The sequence below is a fragment of the Rhinolophus hipposideros genome (assembly GCF_964194185.1).
Source record: "Rhinolophus hipposideros genome assembly, chromosome: 2".
NCBI lineage: Eukaryota > Metazoa > Chordata > Mammalia > Chiroptera > Rhinolophidae > Rhinolophus > Rhinolophus hipposideros.
The window spans coordinates 47,933,335-47,952,225 of record NC_138048.1 but is presented as its reverse complement, the minus strand read 5'-3'; the positions used below and the strand labels follow the sequence as shown (position 1 = coordinate 47,952,225).

The following is an 18,891-nucleotide window of genomic DNA, read 5'->3' as shown; positions in this document are numbered from 1 at the left end:
CACTCCACCATGAAACTTTTTTTCATATAGAAAAAAAGCAAAAACTGAAACAAGCAAGCCAACTTCTGAAGTTCCCTTACCAAAGCTAAACTTGTTTTTTGTTTTTTTTGCCAGTATTGTTTTTTGTTTTTTTTTTGCCAGTTTTTTTTTTGCCAGTATTATTGCTCAACCTTAACCCGTAGATCAAGAGCTGTGTTTCAACCTCTAGAATGTTAGAACTGCAAGCATGTCCCTGCACATTTATTTCACCCCCTGCTCGGCTTCTCCCCTGCAGACTGGCTGACAGTGATCTTCATCATTCTGGGAGCCCTGCTCCTGATCCTGCTGATTGGCGTGTGCTGGTGCCAGTGCTGTCCTCAGTATTGCTGCTGCTACGTCCGCTGCCCCTGCTGTCCCGCCCGCTGCTGCTGCCCCGAGGAAGGTGAGGGGATGCGTACACAGTGGGATGGGCTGGTGCTGGAGCCTGGTGCCCCAAAGGGCTCAGCTTCCAATGCCCAGGTCAAAACCTCGGGTTCTTCCAGGGTCTCCTCCATTACCTTCTCCCATCACAGGATTGGGCATCTTTGGCCTCAGCACAGACGGTGATGCTTGGGCAAGCTAGATAGTCAAGTGGGAGGACTTCAGCCAGTCCTCATTCTAGCCTGCCTAAGGCCGCCTTCAGGTGGCTCTGTGTACTGCTGGCAGTTCCTCAGTGGCCCTGATACGAAGCTGTGCTGCAGTGTTGGCTCCTAGCACCAGCCTTGCTTGAACATGAGACGGCTGGAGAGAACGGCTTAACTGTAGCAGCAGAGGCCACTCCTTAGAGATGACTTGCAAAAAGCAGATCAGAGGAGAGAGGTGTTAGAACAGTGGTTCTCACCCTTAAGAATCCCCTAAAGGGCTTGTGAAAGCTTAATTGCTGGCCCCACCTCCAGAGACTCTGATTTCATTGCTCTTGGGTGGGCCGAGAATTTGTACTTCTCAGAAGTTCCCAGTGATGTGATGCTGCTATTGGGGGGCCACACTTGGAGAATCTCTGTTAGAGGAAGGGAAGAGGGAGCAGAAGATCTTGCTCTGCATGTGATCTTTCTTCAGGCTGAAATTTGACCTTTTAAAACAGAATTATGACATGCCCTAAATAATTTGGCTGTAGAATGCATGGTGCAGGTAAAAGAATAATACGTTATTCTACGAAGATCTTTTCGTAGAAAATAGATGGAGTGGAATAAACTTCTTTAAATGGAAGGAGGTTTTGTGTTTTTAAAATGACATTTCCTTTTCCTGATATGAGTACAGTATTACATTGTAGAACATTTGAGAAATTCTGGAAAATGTAAAGACTAATCTTAGCACCCAGAGATAAACCACTTACCATTTTGATCCATTTGAAAAGAAAATTTTTACAGGAAAAATAAGGAATTACCTCATAAGATAGAAACAAGACCTAATCTGTGATGTCCAGAAGGTCTGCGTCTGGTTTCAGGCCTGTTCCGAGGTTGCTGTCTTACAGCAAAGGAGAACTAACTTTTATTGGATGTCTGCTGTTTGTAGGCCCTTTGCATATATTTCCCTACTGAATATTCACAACCCTGGAAGGCAGGTATTGTAACTATTTAACAGATGAGACTGAAGGTCAGAGAAGTCACACAGCTAGTCAGTAGCAGCAGCCCTACAGTATTGAATCCATGTTCATCTGACTTATGAGAGCCTGAATTTCCCAGAATGGGATCAGCTGAAATACCAATGAACTCCTTAAAGAGGAAAACTAGCAGATAACTCAATACTGGGCTATAGAGCTCCCTACCTTTAAGGGGCCTCTGGGAGAAATGCCGTGGAGAAGTCACAAGCACTGGAGTAGTAATATGCAGGAAGAGGTGAGAAAAACCCTCCCAAGGTGCCTTCTGAGAATCCCTAGGTCAGTGGGATACTTAAAACAGGCAGGACTAGGGATAAACCCTCACAAACGATAAATATACCCACTGTCAGCTGATAAACAGCTTCTGGGGGACAGTAGTTCCTCCTAAGTGGTTAGGGTTTATTTAGGAAAAATAAGTGAAGTAAAGAAATGTAGGCCACAAATAAAGGTCGCTAGACTTGAGCAGATGAGGCCACTTTCAAAATGAATCACTAGGGCAGACTGTCCTGAGAAATTTGGTGACAAGAGGAGATGACATGGAGGGGGCAGTTGTTAAAGAATGTGCTTAGATGGGGAAGGGGGTGCATGTGACTATTTGTTTTCCTAGACTAAGATAACCTTAAGTATATTTGTAGGCAAAGGACCAAAGCCAATGAGAAATGAGGAAAGTGAAGCATTATGAAGTGAGCTAATCACTGAGGAGAGATGAAGCCAGTGGGACTAACATCAGGCTTACAGTGAAAAGACTACCTTTAGAAAGGAAAGGAAAGACAGCCTAACCTCTGAAGAGAGAGGAAATCATTATAATGTGGAAGATGATTCAAGTATCAAGGAGGAAGCTGAGGGAGCTCACATTAGCCTGTCTTATTTTCTGCAAATCAAAATTCTAGGTGCAGAACGGAGCTTCAAGAGTGATGTCAGTGGTTCTTGAACTTTTCTGACCACAGCCCAGCTCCCTAACCTGCTCCCACTTATTAGTAAGATTTAATAGAGGACCAGAAGGAGAAAAATGAAAATGACACCAAATTTTAGTAGTTCTTGATAATTTACTTAGTACTAGTAAACAACCCACTGTAGAACTTAAAGATGAAAGTGGTTGAAACTAAACCTTATTTATTCTGAGAACTGGAGAAACAGCTTTCATCCCTAGATCGGTTACTGGCCCTCCTCCCCGCAGAACCTCGAGGCATACCCTGTAGTAAGCCGCAGGCTACACTGAGTATCTCTGATCGAGGCCACCCCTGCCCTCACCCTCCTCCCACATGAGGAATGCGAGGCCTCCAAAAGTACACATAGCTTGTTAGTGGCAGGGCCTGGCCTAGACCTAGGTCTCTTGATTCCAAGCCCAGGGCTGGTTCTTCCTCAACGAAGATGATATCATCGGCTGAAAGTTCATGAGGGGAAGACATGAGAAGCGGGGAATGTTTAAACTGCTGCTCTAGAGGAGGGAAACAGGGTTGTTAGATCAGTCAGGGAAAGTCACATTGGGAGGAGGGCTATCTGAGGTCAGTTACCCAACAGTATAGTCAGCTCTGGCAATGTGGGGCCAGGAAGTATCAGCTGGTGGTTCCCTGAAGCTGAGATGGTAAGAGTTCAAAGGGTGTGGGATTCTAGAAAGAAAGCTCCTGAGAATGTTGCTGAAATGACTGGCCAGTTAAGTCACAGGGGACTGGTAGTATGGCAAAAAGTGAAAGCACTCCATGACCATGGGTCAAAAGAGACAAAGAATGAGTCCTTTAAGAGTGGAGGCAGGTGGTAAGGAGTGGTGAGCAGTCACAAGCAAGTGCAAATGGAAATCTCCAGGGGCACCATGGGTCTTGCTCAGAGACAATGCTGGCTGCAGGGCAAGAGGCCAGGTCTCTGGAGGAAGAGAGGTATTGAGTGTCATTCGTGTCACGTGTCACGAAGGGGGCATCTTAAAAAACATGCCCCAGGTTTTCCTTAGAAATGAAGGTAAATATGCCTTTGGTGGTTTAGTCTCCAAATTTGTGCTTTTGTCTCCTATGGGCTCTAAGGCAAAAGAAGCGACTTATAACAATTTGTTATAACAACGAACCACTATCTACCGACTGTCATATATTAGGCATTTCATGTGTATTAATTACTTCATTTAATCTCAACAACCTTGCAAAATCGTTACTATTATCCCCAGCTCACACATCAGGAGATTCGGCCCAGACCTTCTTGAAAGTCACTCAAAATCACGCAGCAAGTACATGCTGGTATTCAAGTTAAAGTCCATCTTTTTAAGGGACCCTCAAAGCCCCTTTTTAAGGAAACCTATCCCTGAGGACCATATTTCCCCAAAGGTTGTTGAGAATCCTTAATAGTCAGCTCCAGTTTGATTCCCCAGTAGAATCAGGGACCTTGTTGAAAACAAGGATTTTCTTGCCTTGCATTAGACTGAAGGAAAGTCTCTGGGGAGTGGGGTCCAGGAGTTTGTATTTTTAACCAGCTCATTAAAAGTGACCAAGGCAGGCTTTACTCATTTGAGGTTCAGAAATAACTTATTAGGAGTCTTTTGAAGCTTTCTTACTTTCCCTGAGTTTCTTGTTTTATTATCTGTCTGATTCCCCATTGGGTGAGCAGCAGAAAACCCTGATAGTCTAGACATCCCCGTGGGGATATTTCCAGGGACAGGAAGGCAAGGGAGAAGCTCAGAGGCTGTGTTTTCCTCTCACATCTCATCAGTTCCAGGAGGGGAGAGACCCTGGGGAAAAGGTTGTGGCAGCTAAGAAGGGAGCAGGTGGCTGAATCTCTGCAGTATGTGAAAAATTGACAGGAAACTCATGGAGGATCTGAAAGGGTCTGTTGAGAGTTATCTGTGCAGGGGTTCCCATTAATTTACAAGGTCATACGGGGAGCAAACAGTAAGCCCAACTCATCCTTTCCCTCCTATTAAATTGAGGGAGTAGGAGAAGGAAGTGGGCAAACAAAAGAATGGTACCATCTGGAAGAAGCCAGGATTCAGTTAGGTGGGTGGGGGATGAGTAGAGTTGTTCCCAGTGGAATCAAATGGGCCAAGGAATCCTGGGCCTTGGAAGCAGAGACTAGTCCGGAGTGGGAGTGGGTTTTGAAAGGTGTCGAGCTGAGTTGAAGAGAAATAAAGTGAGGAGGTACCTCTAGGGAAGGACCTTTTTTTTTGCTTCACAGAAATAAAGGCATCTGAGGACTTGGTGGTTGAATAGAAAGAGCACAGGCTTGGGTGTCAGACAGACACAGGGTCACACCCTGCCTCTGCCAGTCACCTGCTGTGGCACCTTGGTCTGGGAAGGCCACCTCTCGGAGTCCAACTTCCTCATCTGATTCCCACATTAAGAGATTTCTCTGAGGACTAGCAAGCTTGTGTAAAGTGACTGGCACATATTAAGGAGGGCATTATGTTTACTAATGGTGGCATGTATAGGGAGCTGGGGAAGGCATCTGTTAACAAGAGGAAGAGGAATGTGCTGAGTACGTGGACTTATTTTTGGAGGGTCTGGAGTACTGTCTTTGGCATGAAGTTGTGGCATCTGGGGGAGCTTCTGTAAGTTTGCATCTGATTTCTCCAGGCTGGGCTGAGGCTCACCATTAGGGCTGGATCTCCCAACATTTCTAGGGGGGCTCTATTGCAACCACTTCCTGTTGTGCTAGAAGTTTGTTTCACATTGCAGCCATTGGGTAGCTGTCCAGATGGCCCCTTCACTGCTAGCCTCACCAAAAGCTCCACCTTGTACAGCTAGGGCCAGAATGCCTGCCTTCTATCCCCCTACTGGTGACAGGAGGAAGCCTCAGGCGGAGCCTGCTGCATTAGGGGTGGCCACAGAGCTTGGGGAACCCAGGAGGAGGTGAGAGTGCCAGGCTAGGGGCCTGAGGCAGGCACTTCCTGCCCTTAAACACACAGGTACATTTCTTCCATGCACTAGTAGACAGGGACTTTGGGAGACCCGGGGTACTCAATCACAATGACCTCAAAATAGAAATTTATGAACAAAAACAACTAAATGCTTTTGCCTTTAACTTGCAGTTACTTTGGGTTATGAGCTTCAGACCAGTTGCACCTAGGGGACTGGAGTGACATGTCCTTGGATCCCTTGTGCTGCCTTTTAAATATTATTTTCTTTGCCCTGAAAGGAAATGGTATTTCTCATCTCCCTTCTCTGCCTCCACCCTACTCCTGAGAGATTCCCCTTCTTAGGGGAAACCCCAACATTTAATGTGGTGAAGGGAAGAGTGCAACAGGTCCATTGGATCCACTTCAGCTTTTTGTATTCTCTTGTTTTCCTCCCACTGGTGTTCTCCCACTTAGGGCTGGTGTACCAGCTAGAAACGTTCATTGCCAGTAATTCTGCCCCTTGACCTGAACGTCTATGTCCTCTTTTTCTTTTTCCATTCTGAGCAGGCAGCCCTGAGCTTCCCTGGCAGCCCCTGACTCACAGCCTCCTCTGTGCTCTTTGCATCTGTTCCTTCTATATTTGGTCTGTGGCTCAAGGCCATGTTGGTTTGTGGCCTGCGATTTCATTGCTGGCTAATTACCCACGTATCTACCGATTTGTTTTAGGTGACCTTGGGAATGGGCAGGATGATGAAATGTTTTTGAGATTAGGAAGTCACCTTTTAAGAGTATCCTTTTCTGGGGTGCAGGAGTTGCCATCTTGCCTACAGAATTTATCCCAGTCCTTTCCCAGAGGAACAATTGATTCACTACTCCCTTAATTCTTACTCCCATGCAAGGCAAGAAAGGTCATAATGAACTTTGAGGAGAGGAACTGGCCTCTTGGCCAGGCCCCTGGGTGAGGACAAGTGAAGTGGGAGTTGTGGGCCTTGCCCTGGCTGAGGGTCTGCATTTCTCCTTTTCCCCCCTGCAGCCCTGGCCCGCCACCGCTACCTGAAGCAGGCTCAGGCCCTAGGCCCTCAGACGATGGAAAAACCCCTGTACTGGGGGGCTGACAGGAGCTCCCAGTTTTCATCTTATCCAATGAACCAACTGCTGCAGCAAGGTAAACCTTGCCAGAGATTTAGGGTGGGAGAGGGCAGAGGGCCAGGGTAGGAGCATGGGCTGCCTTGGGGCCTTTAGTGCAGATACCAGTGCAGTGGGTATCTTTATGATTGACAGTGGGAGGGGATGGATACAAGCTAAATAATGTGGCATTTTGGTGTCTCGATTCTGAGGAGCATGTTTTGGGCCAGCAGTTCTGCATGTTCTTGCCCTTGTGTCCATTCAGATTTGTCCCTGCGATCCAGCCTCCCACAGATGCCAATGACGCAGACCACTGCTCACCCTCCCGTCAGCAACGGGGTCCTAGAGTATTTGGAGAAAGAGCTACGGAACTTCAACCCGGCCCAGCCTCTGCCCCCTGACCTCAAAGCCATGTCTGGCCAACCCTGCAGCATGCTGTCCTCTCTCGGCTCTGAGGTGGTAGAACGCAGAATTATCCACCTGCCCCCGCTGATCAGAGACCTGCCATCTTCGAGGAGGGCCAGCAACTCCTCCCGCCAGCAATGGCTCACCCCAACTCCCCCTGGACCCTGGGATCTGAGGGAGGAAAGAAGGCAGCACCACCATTCTGATTTCCACCAGGAGCTCCAGGACCGGGAGCTTAAGCGCTGGGCATTGGAGCAAAGGGAGCTGGACCAGCTGCGGAATGGAAGGCACCACAACTCCAGGCTGAACAGGTCACCCATGCCCTGGTCAGACAGGGACATCCTCAGCGATGGCCTTTCATCTAGCGAGGAGCGCTGGCGGCCCAACCGCCCCCCTTTCCGGAACCACTACGCAGACAGACCCCACAGGCCCAGTCCCCGGGAGAGTGCCCAGAGGCACCAGAGGCACCAGAGGCGCAGGCACCGAAGCTACTCCCCGCCCCTGCCCTCAGGTCTCAGCTCTTGGAGCTCCGAGGACGAGAAGGAGAGGCAACCCCGGAGCTGGGGAACCCACAGTCGCCGCCGCTCCCACTCCCCAAACTGGCCTGAGGAGAAGCCACCCAGCTACCGCTCACTGGATGTCATCCCAGGCAAGAATGGCAGGAAAAAAGGGAGTGTGGAGAGGCGCTCGGTGAGCCTGGGGCATCCTGCTGAGGGTAGGGCATGGGCAGAAAGGACCCTTCAGCCAGGCTTGGCCACAGCTGACAGAGGCCACCTCACCTGCCACCGCTGAGGGTACCTCTTCTCTTGTTTCGCACAGCTTGCCCTGTGGGCTTGGTGAGACACCTCTGGTAGAGCTAGAAGGGACCTAGTGAGTGCAGAGGGCAGGGAGGTGCTGGAAGCTTACAGAGGGCCTTCTCGTCCTTGGGTCCCTCATTTTACAGATGAAGAAATGAGGCTCAGAATAATTAAGCACCACATGTGAGTAGTGGAGCTAGGACTGGAACGCGGGTCTTGACGGCTAGGGCTTTACTTCCTCTTATAGCTGCCTTGCTTTACTTAGCAACCTATTTCCATACCCCAAATTAGAAGACATGGCCAGATGTCTGTGCCACTTCTGGGTGCTGCAAGTCAGTGTGCAAGGCCCTGTTACATTCAAGGATGAGGTCCTCTAAGGCACCCCCCGGGAAGGATCATTGAACTGATAAAAAAAAAAAAAAAAAGACCATCATGAGTCAAAACTTTAGGATCATGAGTCAAAAAAAAGACCATCATGAGTCAAAACCTGCACCAATGGGTGCAGGTACCAGCCAAAGGGATGCAAAGAGGGATGGAAGCCTTTTCAGCCTCTGAATATAGGCCTTTTTTTTTTTTTTTTTGCCATTTTAAAAAATGATGTGACTTTAAAAAAAAACATTTTATAATTAATATATCCAAATGATGGCATTCTTTTAATGTCCCTTTGCAAAGTTATGACATCATTGCTCAAAAACTATTTATGAACTTCTTCCAGAGCCAACTTAACAGCTATCCACAAAAATCTATTTCCCTCTTTGACCTATTTCCTTTTCTATTTCAATTCTTTTGAGATAAAGGGATATGTGGTCAGTTCTGAGAGACGTTCCCAGAGTAGAGGGATATTATAGAAACAAGACTTTTAGTCTCTCACACACTTCGAAAGATACAACTCCCATTTGGAAATGCGGGTTCTGCTGTAATGTGTTTAAAAAGCAATCACATGCGTGGGGTGTGCAAAGGCACGAGCACCTCTTGAGAGCCTCAGCGCTGGTCTTCTAGAGAAGAACCTTTGTGAGAGGGCATAGGGAAGAAGGTAGCAAAGGCCTGCAGGCATTTCTGAAATAATCAATGGCAATTACATCGTGTTCTCACAGGTGTCCCAGGAGAGAGGCGAAGACTAGCAGTCATGAAAATTAGTAGTATCCTACCTAAGTGACCTATGGATATTTATGCTACACCTCATTTAATCCTTACAACACTCTGTGAGGTTTTATGAACACCCTGTTCGTTTTACAGGGGATATAACTCTTTCTTCCCTGTTACCGCTAAGAAAATTGTATCCTGACAAAAAGAAAAACAACAGAATTACTTAGAGGTGGGCCAACTGCTATTACTTGAATTATGTAGTGAATAAACTGTCTCTTATCTTCATTTTAACAGAAAAATGTAATCTAAAAGCCAGTGTTTGGCCCCCAAATCCAAACCGTATTTTCTTCTAAGTTTCTTCTTTATTTTCTTTTAGTTAAATTATGTAGTTTCTTGTAAGTGAGAGAGGGTTAAGAGGAACACCAAGGCACTGGGATAAACCCTTTCTAAGTCTTATTTCATTTAAGCCTTTTAAGAGCTCTGTGAGGCTCAGTGAGATTAAGCAACATGCCCAAAGGGAGTGAAGGCAGAATTTGAACACAACCTCGTGACTTTCAAACCTGTGCCCTTTTCAGTATGAGTGATTGCCTTTTAAAAAGAGAGAAGAGAATCATGCGGGGCAATGATGTTTTCTGTGACTTTATTCTTCATTTTCTGAAAGTATCAGCTTCCTGTACCATCAAGATGTATACACCAATAACTCTATCACAAGCAAACCATATTTTGATTGTAAAGTTGCTAGCGTGAGCAAAGATTTCACTCAAGATCATTTTAAAAGCCTTCATTGTTTTGGATCTCTTTGAGCTTATCTCCCAAAGAGCTATCACTTTACTTTATCACATTCAACTGTCCACTCATATTCTGAGTGACCAGAGGCCCAGGACCAAAACTTGATTTGGAAGATTAGATGGTTTGAAGGGCACAGTGTTTTGTGTGTAACTTGAATTTTGAATGCCGTTAGTGGGGCCCCAGTCTCCAGGGCCAGCCTCACTCTTTGCTTCTCTCCTTGGTTGGGGCTGGATGCTTCCCATACACCTTCCTGTCCTCTGAAGTCTTTGGAGCTTGTAGGTAACTTCAGAAGTTATAATATAATTGAACCACTAGATGGTGATCTTTGATCGTATATAACTTGAAGTTTCCATTTACTCCTTGAGTTGGCAAAATGTGTTACTATTTTCTTAAATCAGGTTTTTAGCAGTTATAGCCTTACCATAGTTTTTTACAAAACACTTATTAAAAATACTTTATTAAATATTCGGAGCAATATGACTTTATCAAAAAAAAGCTTTTGGCTCACACAGAACCTCCTCCCTCAAAAAGAATGTTTAAGTAGATACCAACAGACAAAGGCTTCCATGTAAATGATCTCATGGAAATGCAAAATAGTAAGAACTACTCTCTCAACAGTGGCCCCGAAAAAATGGGAATTATGTTGAGGAATCTCCCATTTGACTTCAGAACCAGGACTCCAGCCGAGATCTTCTCATTTCAGGTCTGCTGGTCATTTCATTCCATTAAAGGTTGCAACCTCAGAAATATAAGAAGCAATAACATCAAGCTTTAAACCTCAGTGGTTTTAGACTGAGTGGCCCATGTGTTCCTGGCCTCCTTCAAATCAATTATCTTTCTTTCTAATCATGCCCTATCAGAAAAGGCTCCTCACGGAATTTCTGGTTTATTCTGAACTTGGCCTGTAGACACCTGTTCTAGTAATAGAAAACTACTGCAGTCTTTCCTCTCCAAGCTAAACTTAAACTCTCTGTAGAGAATCCAAGATTTTTTTTTCTTAACTCTTTGACTTAATAAAAAAATTTTTAGGTCAGGATACTCCATCTTCTACTTTCAGTAAAATATCTATTCCTTGATAATGTCTAGGTTTTACTTCAGCAAGCTCTGGACAAATCCCTTTTGCTTCATTGTGTTGCTTTTCTTTGTGTCAGAAAGCATTCATCTCACAGCATTTTAATTAGAAACCATGTGCACTAAAACTCACTTTCCTGATAAAATAGAAACACAATTTTTTTTAAGTAGCAGCATGAATATACATGTTGCTATCTACAATACATTTTGATCAGTATGTTTTGGGACAGATACCTTATCTTGCCATTTCAAATAAGGTAGCATTCATGGACTACGGCGATAGGTCAAAACTTAAATAAAATAATCCCCTACAATACAAAGTTAGAGAAATATGAGAAATGTAAAGCATAGTCCTTACCCTCATAGAGCAAGTTGAAAAAGCCAAAAGATCAAGTGGAATAATGTCTGAAGAAAAGCCACTAAGTTTGGTCAGGAAGAGATGATTAGGGTCTTCGAAAAATAACTTCAGAGAAATACTAACGTGTGAAGCTAAACTTTTTAGATGAGGGCAGAGAAGGAATAGCCCGGGAGAGTATAAATAGGAAAAGGAGAACTTATTCAGAGCAATATGAATACATGAATGAATGGTAGAGAGCGAGACTGATGAATGGAACAGGGTATCTTTTATTTTTCAGTCTAAGGGAGGCTTGAAGATGATAAAAATCAGTAAAAGGCAGAGTAAGACTAATACATTTTCAGAAATCAAAGGTGTCTGAGGGAGGCTCCAGAGAGTTAGGAATGAAAAGAAACTTAACCCTGGGGAAGAGACTGGCTTCCTTACGAATTAAGAAATATTTTTTCAGATTCACATCTGCTGTCCCAATAGCTACCACTCACCTAGGATTCGCACCAGAATCAAGCACACCTTGTGTATTGTATGCACAGACAATAGAGCCCAGCTGACTGGATTTTTTGTGTGTTCTTCTATTCCTCAGGAGAGAGAGAGCTCCCATAGCGGAAGGAGTGTGGTCATTTAGTCACCGGGCACAGCGCTACTTCTGTGTCTACTCCTCAGCTCCTGCATATCATCAGCGTCACCTAGATTTCCAAGTGACGGGGGAAGGACATCGCAAGTCTGTGTCTAACAGTTTTGGCCTTAGATTCTGAGAATCAAATGGAAGAATTTTAAAAACAAGAGTTTGAGGAATTAATGACTTAGTTTGGGCCTTGGTTCACACTCTGCATATTTAGTCTCTGACTTGTAATGGACCCAAATGGGATGCGATCCCTCAAGAACTTAGTAGCCTGAGTCTTCAACTAGGTTACACTGCTCAGAACCATGGCCATTCTCAAAGTGAGAACTCAGGAATCTTTAAGAAAAAAAAAAGTCAAACATGTTTCAAGAGCACGAAATTTATAGAGTACTTACTACAGGGCAACTTTCATGGGAACTTGTCTCCCTCTATAGTATATCTGGAGGGTCCCCCCACGTTCGGAGTCCACCTTGCTGCCCCCATGTCCCATCCTGAGTGCTTCTGAAGGTCCAGTCAGCGGTGGCACAGGAGACACTCCAGGAATGTGTCCTCTCACGGGCTATTGCAAGTGTAGAAAATTACAGAGAAGCAGTGTTACATCAGCCTTACTCCTGTCCCTTGTTTTCCTCTTGCTCTTCTTTTTTTTTCTATATCTAGTTTATATTTTCTTACATAGTATGTATCCATTAAAATCACTTTAAATGCTTGTAGGGAACAACAGAGTATATAAAGAAGAAAGAAAAAACATGTACTGGCCTAAGGATTCTGCCCCAAATAAATATCTACTTTTGTGCACTTGACTGGAGTAAGCCTTCTACCAGGCTAAAGCTCAGAGAAGAGCTAGGCCAATCTGGGTAGTTCTGGAGCTGCCTTGCTCCTGGCACAGCTCAGCCTTCTCAAGCAGAAGCTTCCAGGCAGGTTTTGCCTCCCAGAGCCCCAGTAGGAGGGAGCTGTGCCTTTCCTATATTAAGCTCTACTACTCTCATTTTCCCCAGCTCCCTTGCTGGCTTCATGAATCCATTTGTGCTTGATGTAGAGACCCTCCTTGAGAAGATTGGAAGGAGATGGCCTGAAAGGAGGGGTGTGTGTGTGTTTCTCAACAGTATTTTTGTGTGTATGGCCTCAAGCTCAATTTAGATCTTGTTGACATACTCATTTTCCCCCCAGTCTCATTAATTACATGTTGGAAAAAAATAGGTTAAATGCCTATATTGGGCAAAGATTTCTTCGGTTTTTTTAAATACCCATAATGTAACTGAGTCTAAATTAGCAAAGCAGAAAAAAAACTGAAATTTTAATGGATAATGAGTATGTGTAATTCAGTAGGTGAGGGACTTCTGGTCTGGACAAGATGGCATAGACGTTTTTCCATGCTCCTTCCTACTAAGCACAACTTTATGAACTCTGGAAATGGCACAGGAAAAGGAAACCTAAAGGATGCTAAGAAGAAAGCAAGCTGGTTTGGGAACCCAGGACCAGAGGAACAACAGGCAGATCATTTTGCATCCCCCAGTCAACATAAGGTGGCCATCCAGACCTGGCATTTTCTGAATTCCCACCTGGCAACAGAAGGTAGCCCAGTAGCTCATTCTTCCCCTTGGATCTAGAGGGAGTCCCTCTGATAACCTCATGCAAAGGGGACCAACTAGCAGCTCTGCCAAAAATAAGGAAAGCATTCTTCTCTGCTGGGCCAGAGAATCCTCTTTTCCATGGGAAGATACTAAGGTGGGTAGGAGGAACCAGGACGAGAAACCCAGGGAAAGTGGGGGGCCCAGCTGGTGAAGTCTCGTTGTTCCTCAGGCCTGGAGACTTTTCTTCCCTGCCCAGAGACACTACAGCTGACTGGTGGAATCAGGACAAGGCCTGTCACAGTTAATAGTCCTGTACCTGGCAGCCTGGTCCCAGAAGCCACTTTGTCCCTATGGAACTGAGACTCTCCTCCCTGGCTCAAAGAAACCTGAGTAGTTTGGGGATACCAATAGAAAGATTTCTGCATACCCCGCCTTCACCAAGAGATATCTGGCAACCCAGCCAGAGAAAATTCCACCCACTCAGGCAGCATCAACAGACCAATGCAAGCCCCAGCAGCACTGGATATATTAAACAGACCAAAATAACACCACAAACGCTCTGAAATTCAAACTTCCATTGAAATCATAGCCCACAAAAGTAGGCTAATAATCGTATGTTAAACATAAGTAACTCCCTTTAAAATAAAATATTTAAGTAGGACCTAGAGTGTCCTAACATGATAGACAAAATATCCAGGATACAAACCAAGAAAATCACAACTTGAATGAAAAATGAAATCAACTGTTGCCAACCGAGATAAATCAAATGTTGGAGTTATAAGAATTTTAAGGCAGACATTGTAAAGATGCTACAATAATCAATTAGAAATTCTCTTAAATGAAAAAAATAGAAAATCTCAGAAAAGAAACTGAAGTTATGAAAAAACACAGAAATTATAGAACGAAAAAATACAATAGAAATTAAAAACTCACTGTATGGGCTAATGTGGAGATAATGGAGGATAGAATTAGTGAACTTGAGGACAGTACAATTACAATAGACTTTACCCAATCTAAACAACAGAGAGAAAATAGACTGGAGAAAAAAAAAAACGAACAGAGGCTCGAGGACCTGTGGGACAGTAATAAAATATTCATATTCATATCATTGAGTCCCAGAAAGTAGAAGATAAAGATTGGGGAAGAATGAGCATTTGAAGAAATAATGGCTGAAAACTTCCCAAGTTTGATGAATGGCATTAACCTAGAGATCCCCATAGATGAAATGAGTCCTAAGCAGGATAAACCTGAAGAATCCATGCCAAGAGACATTGTAATTAAACTTTTGAAAAGTAAAGACAAAGAAACAATCCTGAAAGTAGCCAGAGAGAAAAAAATGCATTCTCTGAAGGGAAACACCAATTTGAATGGATTTCTCATGTGAGACCATGAAGAAGGAAATGGCAAAATGTTTTCAAGTGCTAAGTGAAAAGAATTGTTGACCCATAATTCTATAGCTGACAAAACTAACTTTCAGGAATGAAAGGAAAATAAAAACATTCATAAATGCAAACTAAAAGATTTTGTGACTAGGAGCTACCTTTGAAAGACTGGCTAAAGGAAGTTCTTTAAACAGTGTCGGAGCCTGCCGACTAGACGAACGGTTCCTGAGTAGGGAGTGAGGATAAGAAAAAAGAGACAAGAGACAAAGATGGGGTAGGGAGGGCAAGCAGTTCTTCTAAGACTGCTGCACCTACTTTATTTTACAGCTCTCTTTTATGCTCACAAAGACGTGAAAATTACATCAGAAGGCTGAGACAGCAAATATAAAGTAACCCTGTTGTATTTAGATGTTTGGTCCTGACTGTTCTCTAGCCTCTAGTTAAATCCTTGTTCCCAGAACAGATGGTTTTTACTTGTTTCTTTTTTAGATAAGTTCCCCTTGGGAGTTTTCTATTCATACCTCTTGATTAGCCAAGTTCTCCTTTGGCTTTTCTTTTCAGTCAAGTTGTCCTTGACTCATTTAGTTTAACTCTTTATGCATCAGTTCCCCACAAAACAGAAAGGAAATGGTAAAATAAGGAAACTTGGAGCATCAGGAAGAAGAAGGAACAACAGAGCAGAAATATGAGTCCAAACAATTAACAATTATTTTCCTTACAAGTTATATAAATCATATTTGATTATTGAAATAAAAATTATAACATCGAATATTCTAAACAATGATATTTAAAGGTAGGGAATATAAAGGGACCTAATTGGAAGTGAGGTTTCTATACTTCATTTGAAGTGGTAAATGTAGATACCAGTACATAGTTGTAAGTAGCACCCAGAGCAATTACTATGAAAACTATACAAACTCAAAAGTGCTATAAATAAATCAAGATGGAATCCTGAAAACCTTCAAGTAACCTGCAGCAGGGCAAGAAAGAGAAAACAGAACAATGAGAACCAGAAGAAACAAACAGAAAACATAATAAAATAGCATCCTAACGTGCAAACATATCAATAATTAAATGTAAATGGTCTAAATACACCAATCAAAAGATAGAGATTGGCAGAGTGGATTAAAATTTAAAAAGCTCCATATCCAACTATATGCTGCATATAAGAAACTCACTTCAAATTCAAACAAAGGTAGGTTAAAAGTAAAAGGGTGGGGAAAGATATACTATGTACACATTAATAATTTAATAAAAAGAGCAGTAATGGCAACATTAATATTTAAAAAAGTGGACTTCAAAGAAAATTACCAGAGTCCAAAAGGGATACTATATAATGAATCAAAAATGATCAATTTGCCAGGAATACACAATATACTAATTGTACAAATTAAACCACAGAGCCTCAAATACATGAAGCAAAAACTGATAAAGCTAAAATGAGAAAGAGAAATCTATGATTATAGTTGGGAATTTCAATATCCCTCCTATCCAGCAACTGATGGAACTATTAGGCAAAAAAAATCACAAGGATATAGACAATCTGAACAACACAATCAACAAGATCTAATTAACATATATGAAACAGGTTATCCAACAATAGCAAAAAATATTTTTCTCAATTGCCTGTGGAACATTTACCACACAGAAAAAATAAAAAAGACAAACATGACAAATGTAAGAGAATTGAAAGCAGACATAATGTGAGCTCTGACTATAATGGAATCAAACTGGAAATCTGTAATAAAGACAACAGGAAACTCTCAAAACACTTGGAAACTAAGCAACACGCTTATAAATAATTATGGGTCAAAGAAGAAGTCACAAAGGAAATAAAAAAGTGCATAGATCTAAATACAAATGAAAACACAACATATCAGTTTGTAGGATGCAGCAAAAGCAGTACTGAGAAAAATTTGTAGCACTAAATGCTTTAATAATGAGGAAAGGTGTCTTATCAATAATTTCAATTCTTGAGAAACTAGAAAAAGGAGTAAAATAATCCAAAGCAAGCAGGATTGACATAATAAGAGCAGAAAACAAAATTGGAAGTAGAAAAACTACAAAACACCAAGGAAACAAGAAACTGGTTCTTTTAAAATATCAATAAAATTGATAAACCTAGCAAGACTGACAAAAATAGAACACAAATCATCAATATCAGGAATGAAACAGGAGATATCATTCCAGATACTGCAGCCATTAAAACAAAATAAGGGAGGGAGTACTTCATAAAACTTTATGCTCATAAATATGACAACTAGAAGAAGGAGAACAATTCCTTAAGAACCACAAACTGCCAAAATTTAACTAAGTTGAAACAGACAATCTAAATCAGGGGTGTCCAAACTTGGCCCGCGGGCCAACTGCGGCCCATGATCCATTGTTAATTGGCCTGCAGCAAATTCCAAAAATATATTTAGTTTACTTAAACCAAGTGAGGCAATACATACTTCACCTTGAGTGAGTGGCCCGGCTGTTTGTGTATTTTACCACATGTGGCCCTTGATGAACACGTTGAAAAAAGTTTGGACACCCCTGATCTAAATAGTCCTCTAATGATTAAGGAAATTGAATTTTTATTAAAAAGCTCTCCAAAATGAAATCTCAAGGCCCAGATAGTCTCACTAGAGAATTCTAAGTAATTAACACTAACTTTACACAATCTCTTCTGGAAAATAGAATAGGAAACATTTCCCAACTCATTCAGGAGGCTAGTGCAAGGCCAGACAAAGACATTACAAAACAAAAGAAAACTACAAACATGCCTCCTGAACTTAGACACAAAAACCCTTTTAGAATATTACCAATGTTTACATAAAAATAATTACACACTATGAATAAGTGGGATCTATTCCAGGTATGCAAGGCTGGTTCTCAGAATAGTCAAATCAATCTTGAAAAATAAAATTGGAGGACTTAAACCTTCCAATTTAAAAATTTATAATAAAGCTACTGTAATTAAGACAGTGTGGTAATGACATAAGGATAGACATATTGATCAATGGAATAGAATCGAGAGTCCAGAAATACATCTCTATACTTACAGTAAACTGGTTTTTGACAAAGCTGTTTAGGCAGTTCCTTGGGGGAAAAATAATCTTTTCAACAAATGGTGCTGGGTCAATGGATAGCCACATACAAAAAGATGGATTTAAACACTTCGTACCACTCACAAACAATTAAAATGGGTAATAGACCTAAATATAACAGCTAAAACTAAAACATTTACAGAAAAGGGTAAAAGAAAATCTTTGTGTCCTTGGATTAGGTAGAGTTCTTAGATATGACACCAATAGCATAATCCTTGAACTAGTTTACAAATTGGACTTCATCAAAATTTAACACTTTTGCACTTCAAAAGACACCATTAAGGAAATGAAAACACAAGCCACACACTTAGAGAATATATTCACAATCATATTTTGGATAAAATACTTTTAATCAGAATATATAAAGAAATCTTACAACTCAATTAGAAGACAATTCAATTTTTTAAAATAGGCAAGATTTAAAAAGGGATTTCACAAAAGAAAACATAAGATGGTTAATAAGCTTATGAAAAGATGCTTTTTAAATTTTTTGTCATTTTTTAAATTAATTTTTATTAAATTTATTGGGGTGACATTGGTTAGTAAAATTATATAGGTTTCAAGTGTACAATTCTGTAATACATCATCTATATATCACATTGTGTGTTCACCACCCAGAGTCAGTTCTCCTTCCATCACCATATATTTGACCCCCTTTACCCTCTTCTACCATCCCCTCTCCCCTCTTACCATCTGGTAACCACTAAATTGTTGTCTATGTCTAAGAATTTTTGTTTGTTGCTTTCAGTTTTATATCTCACATACATGTGAAATCATATGGTTCTCAACTTTTTCTGTCTAACTTATTTTGCTTAGCATGATAATCTCAACATCCATCCATGTTGTCACAAATGGCAGTATTTCATCTTATGGCTGAATAATATTCCATTGTATATATGTACCACATCTTTAGCCAATCATCTATCAAAGGACACTTCAGTTGTGTCCATGTCTTGGCGACTGTAAATAATGCTGCAGTGAACATCAGGGTGCATATATCTTTACGGATAAATGTTTTCAGATTTTCTGGGTAGACACCTAGAAGAGGGATTTCTGGGACATATGAAATTCTATTAAGTTTTTGAGAAACCTCCACATTGTGTCCATAGTGGCTGTACCAATTCACATTCCCACCAGCAGTGTAGGAGGGTTCCATTTTCTCCACAGCCT

At 42.1% G+C, this 18,891-nt stretch overlaps 1 protein-coding gene across 5 annotated transcripts in view; it reads left to right on the top strand.

The window, feature by feature from the left end:
• ILDR1 (immunoglobulin like domain containing receptor 1) overlaps positions 1-14,127 on the top strand; it is a gene marked incomplete at its 3' end in the record, with an annotated part of 32,436 nt that extends 18,309 nt beyond the window's left edge. Inside the window, exons 5-8 of one of the 5 annotated variants that reach the window (XM_081062685.1) lie at positions 275-421; positions 6,463-6,594; positions 6,820-7,649; positions 11,638-14,127. In XM_081062685.1, the coding sequence (XP_080918811.1) occupies positions 275-421; positions 6,463-6,594; positions 6,820-7,649; positions 11,638-11,679 (1,151 nt within the window). Of the gene's footprint in view, positions 1-274; positions 422-6,462; positions 6,595-6,819; positions 7,752-11,637 lie in introns of those variants that run through there. The other 4 variants (XM_081062686.1, XM_081062687.1, XM_081062688.1 and 1 more) reach the window with 4 other exon arrangements.
• Positions 14,128-18,891: the final 4,764 nt, after the last annotated feature.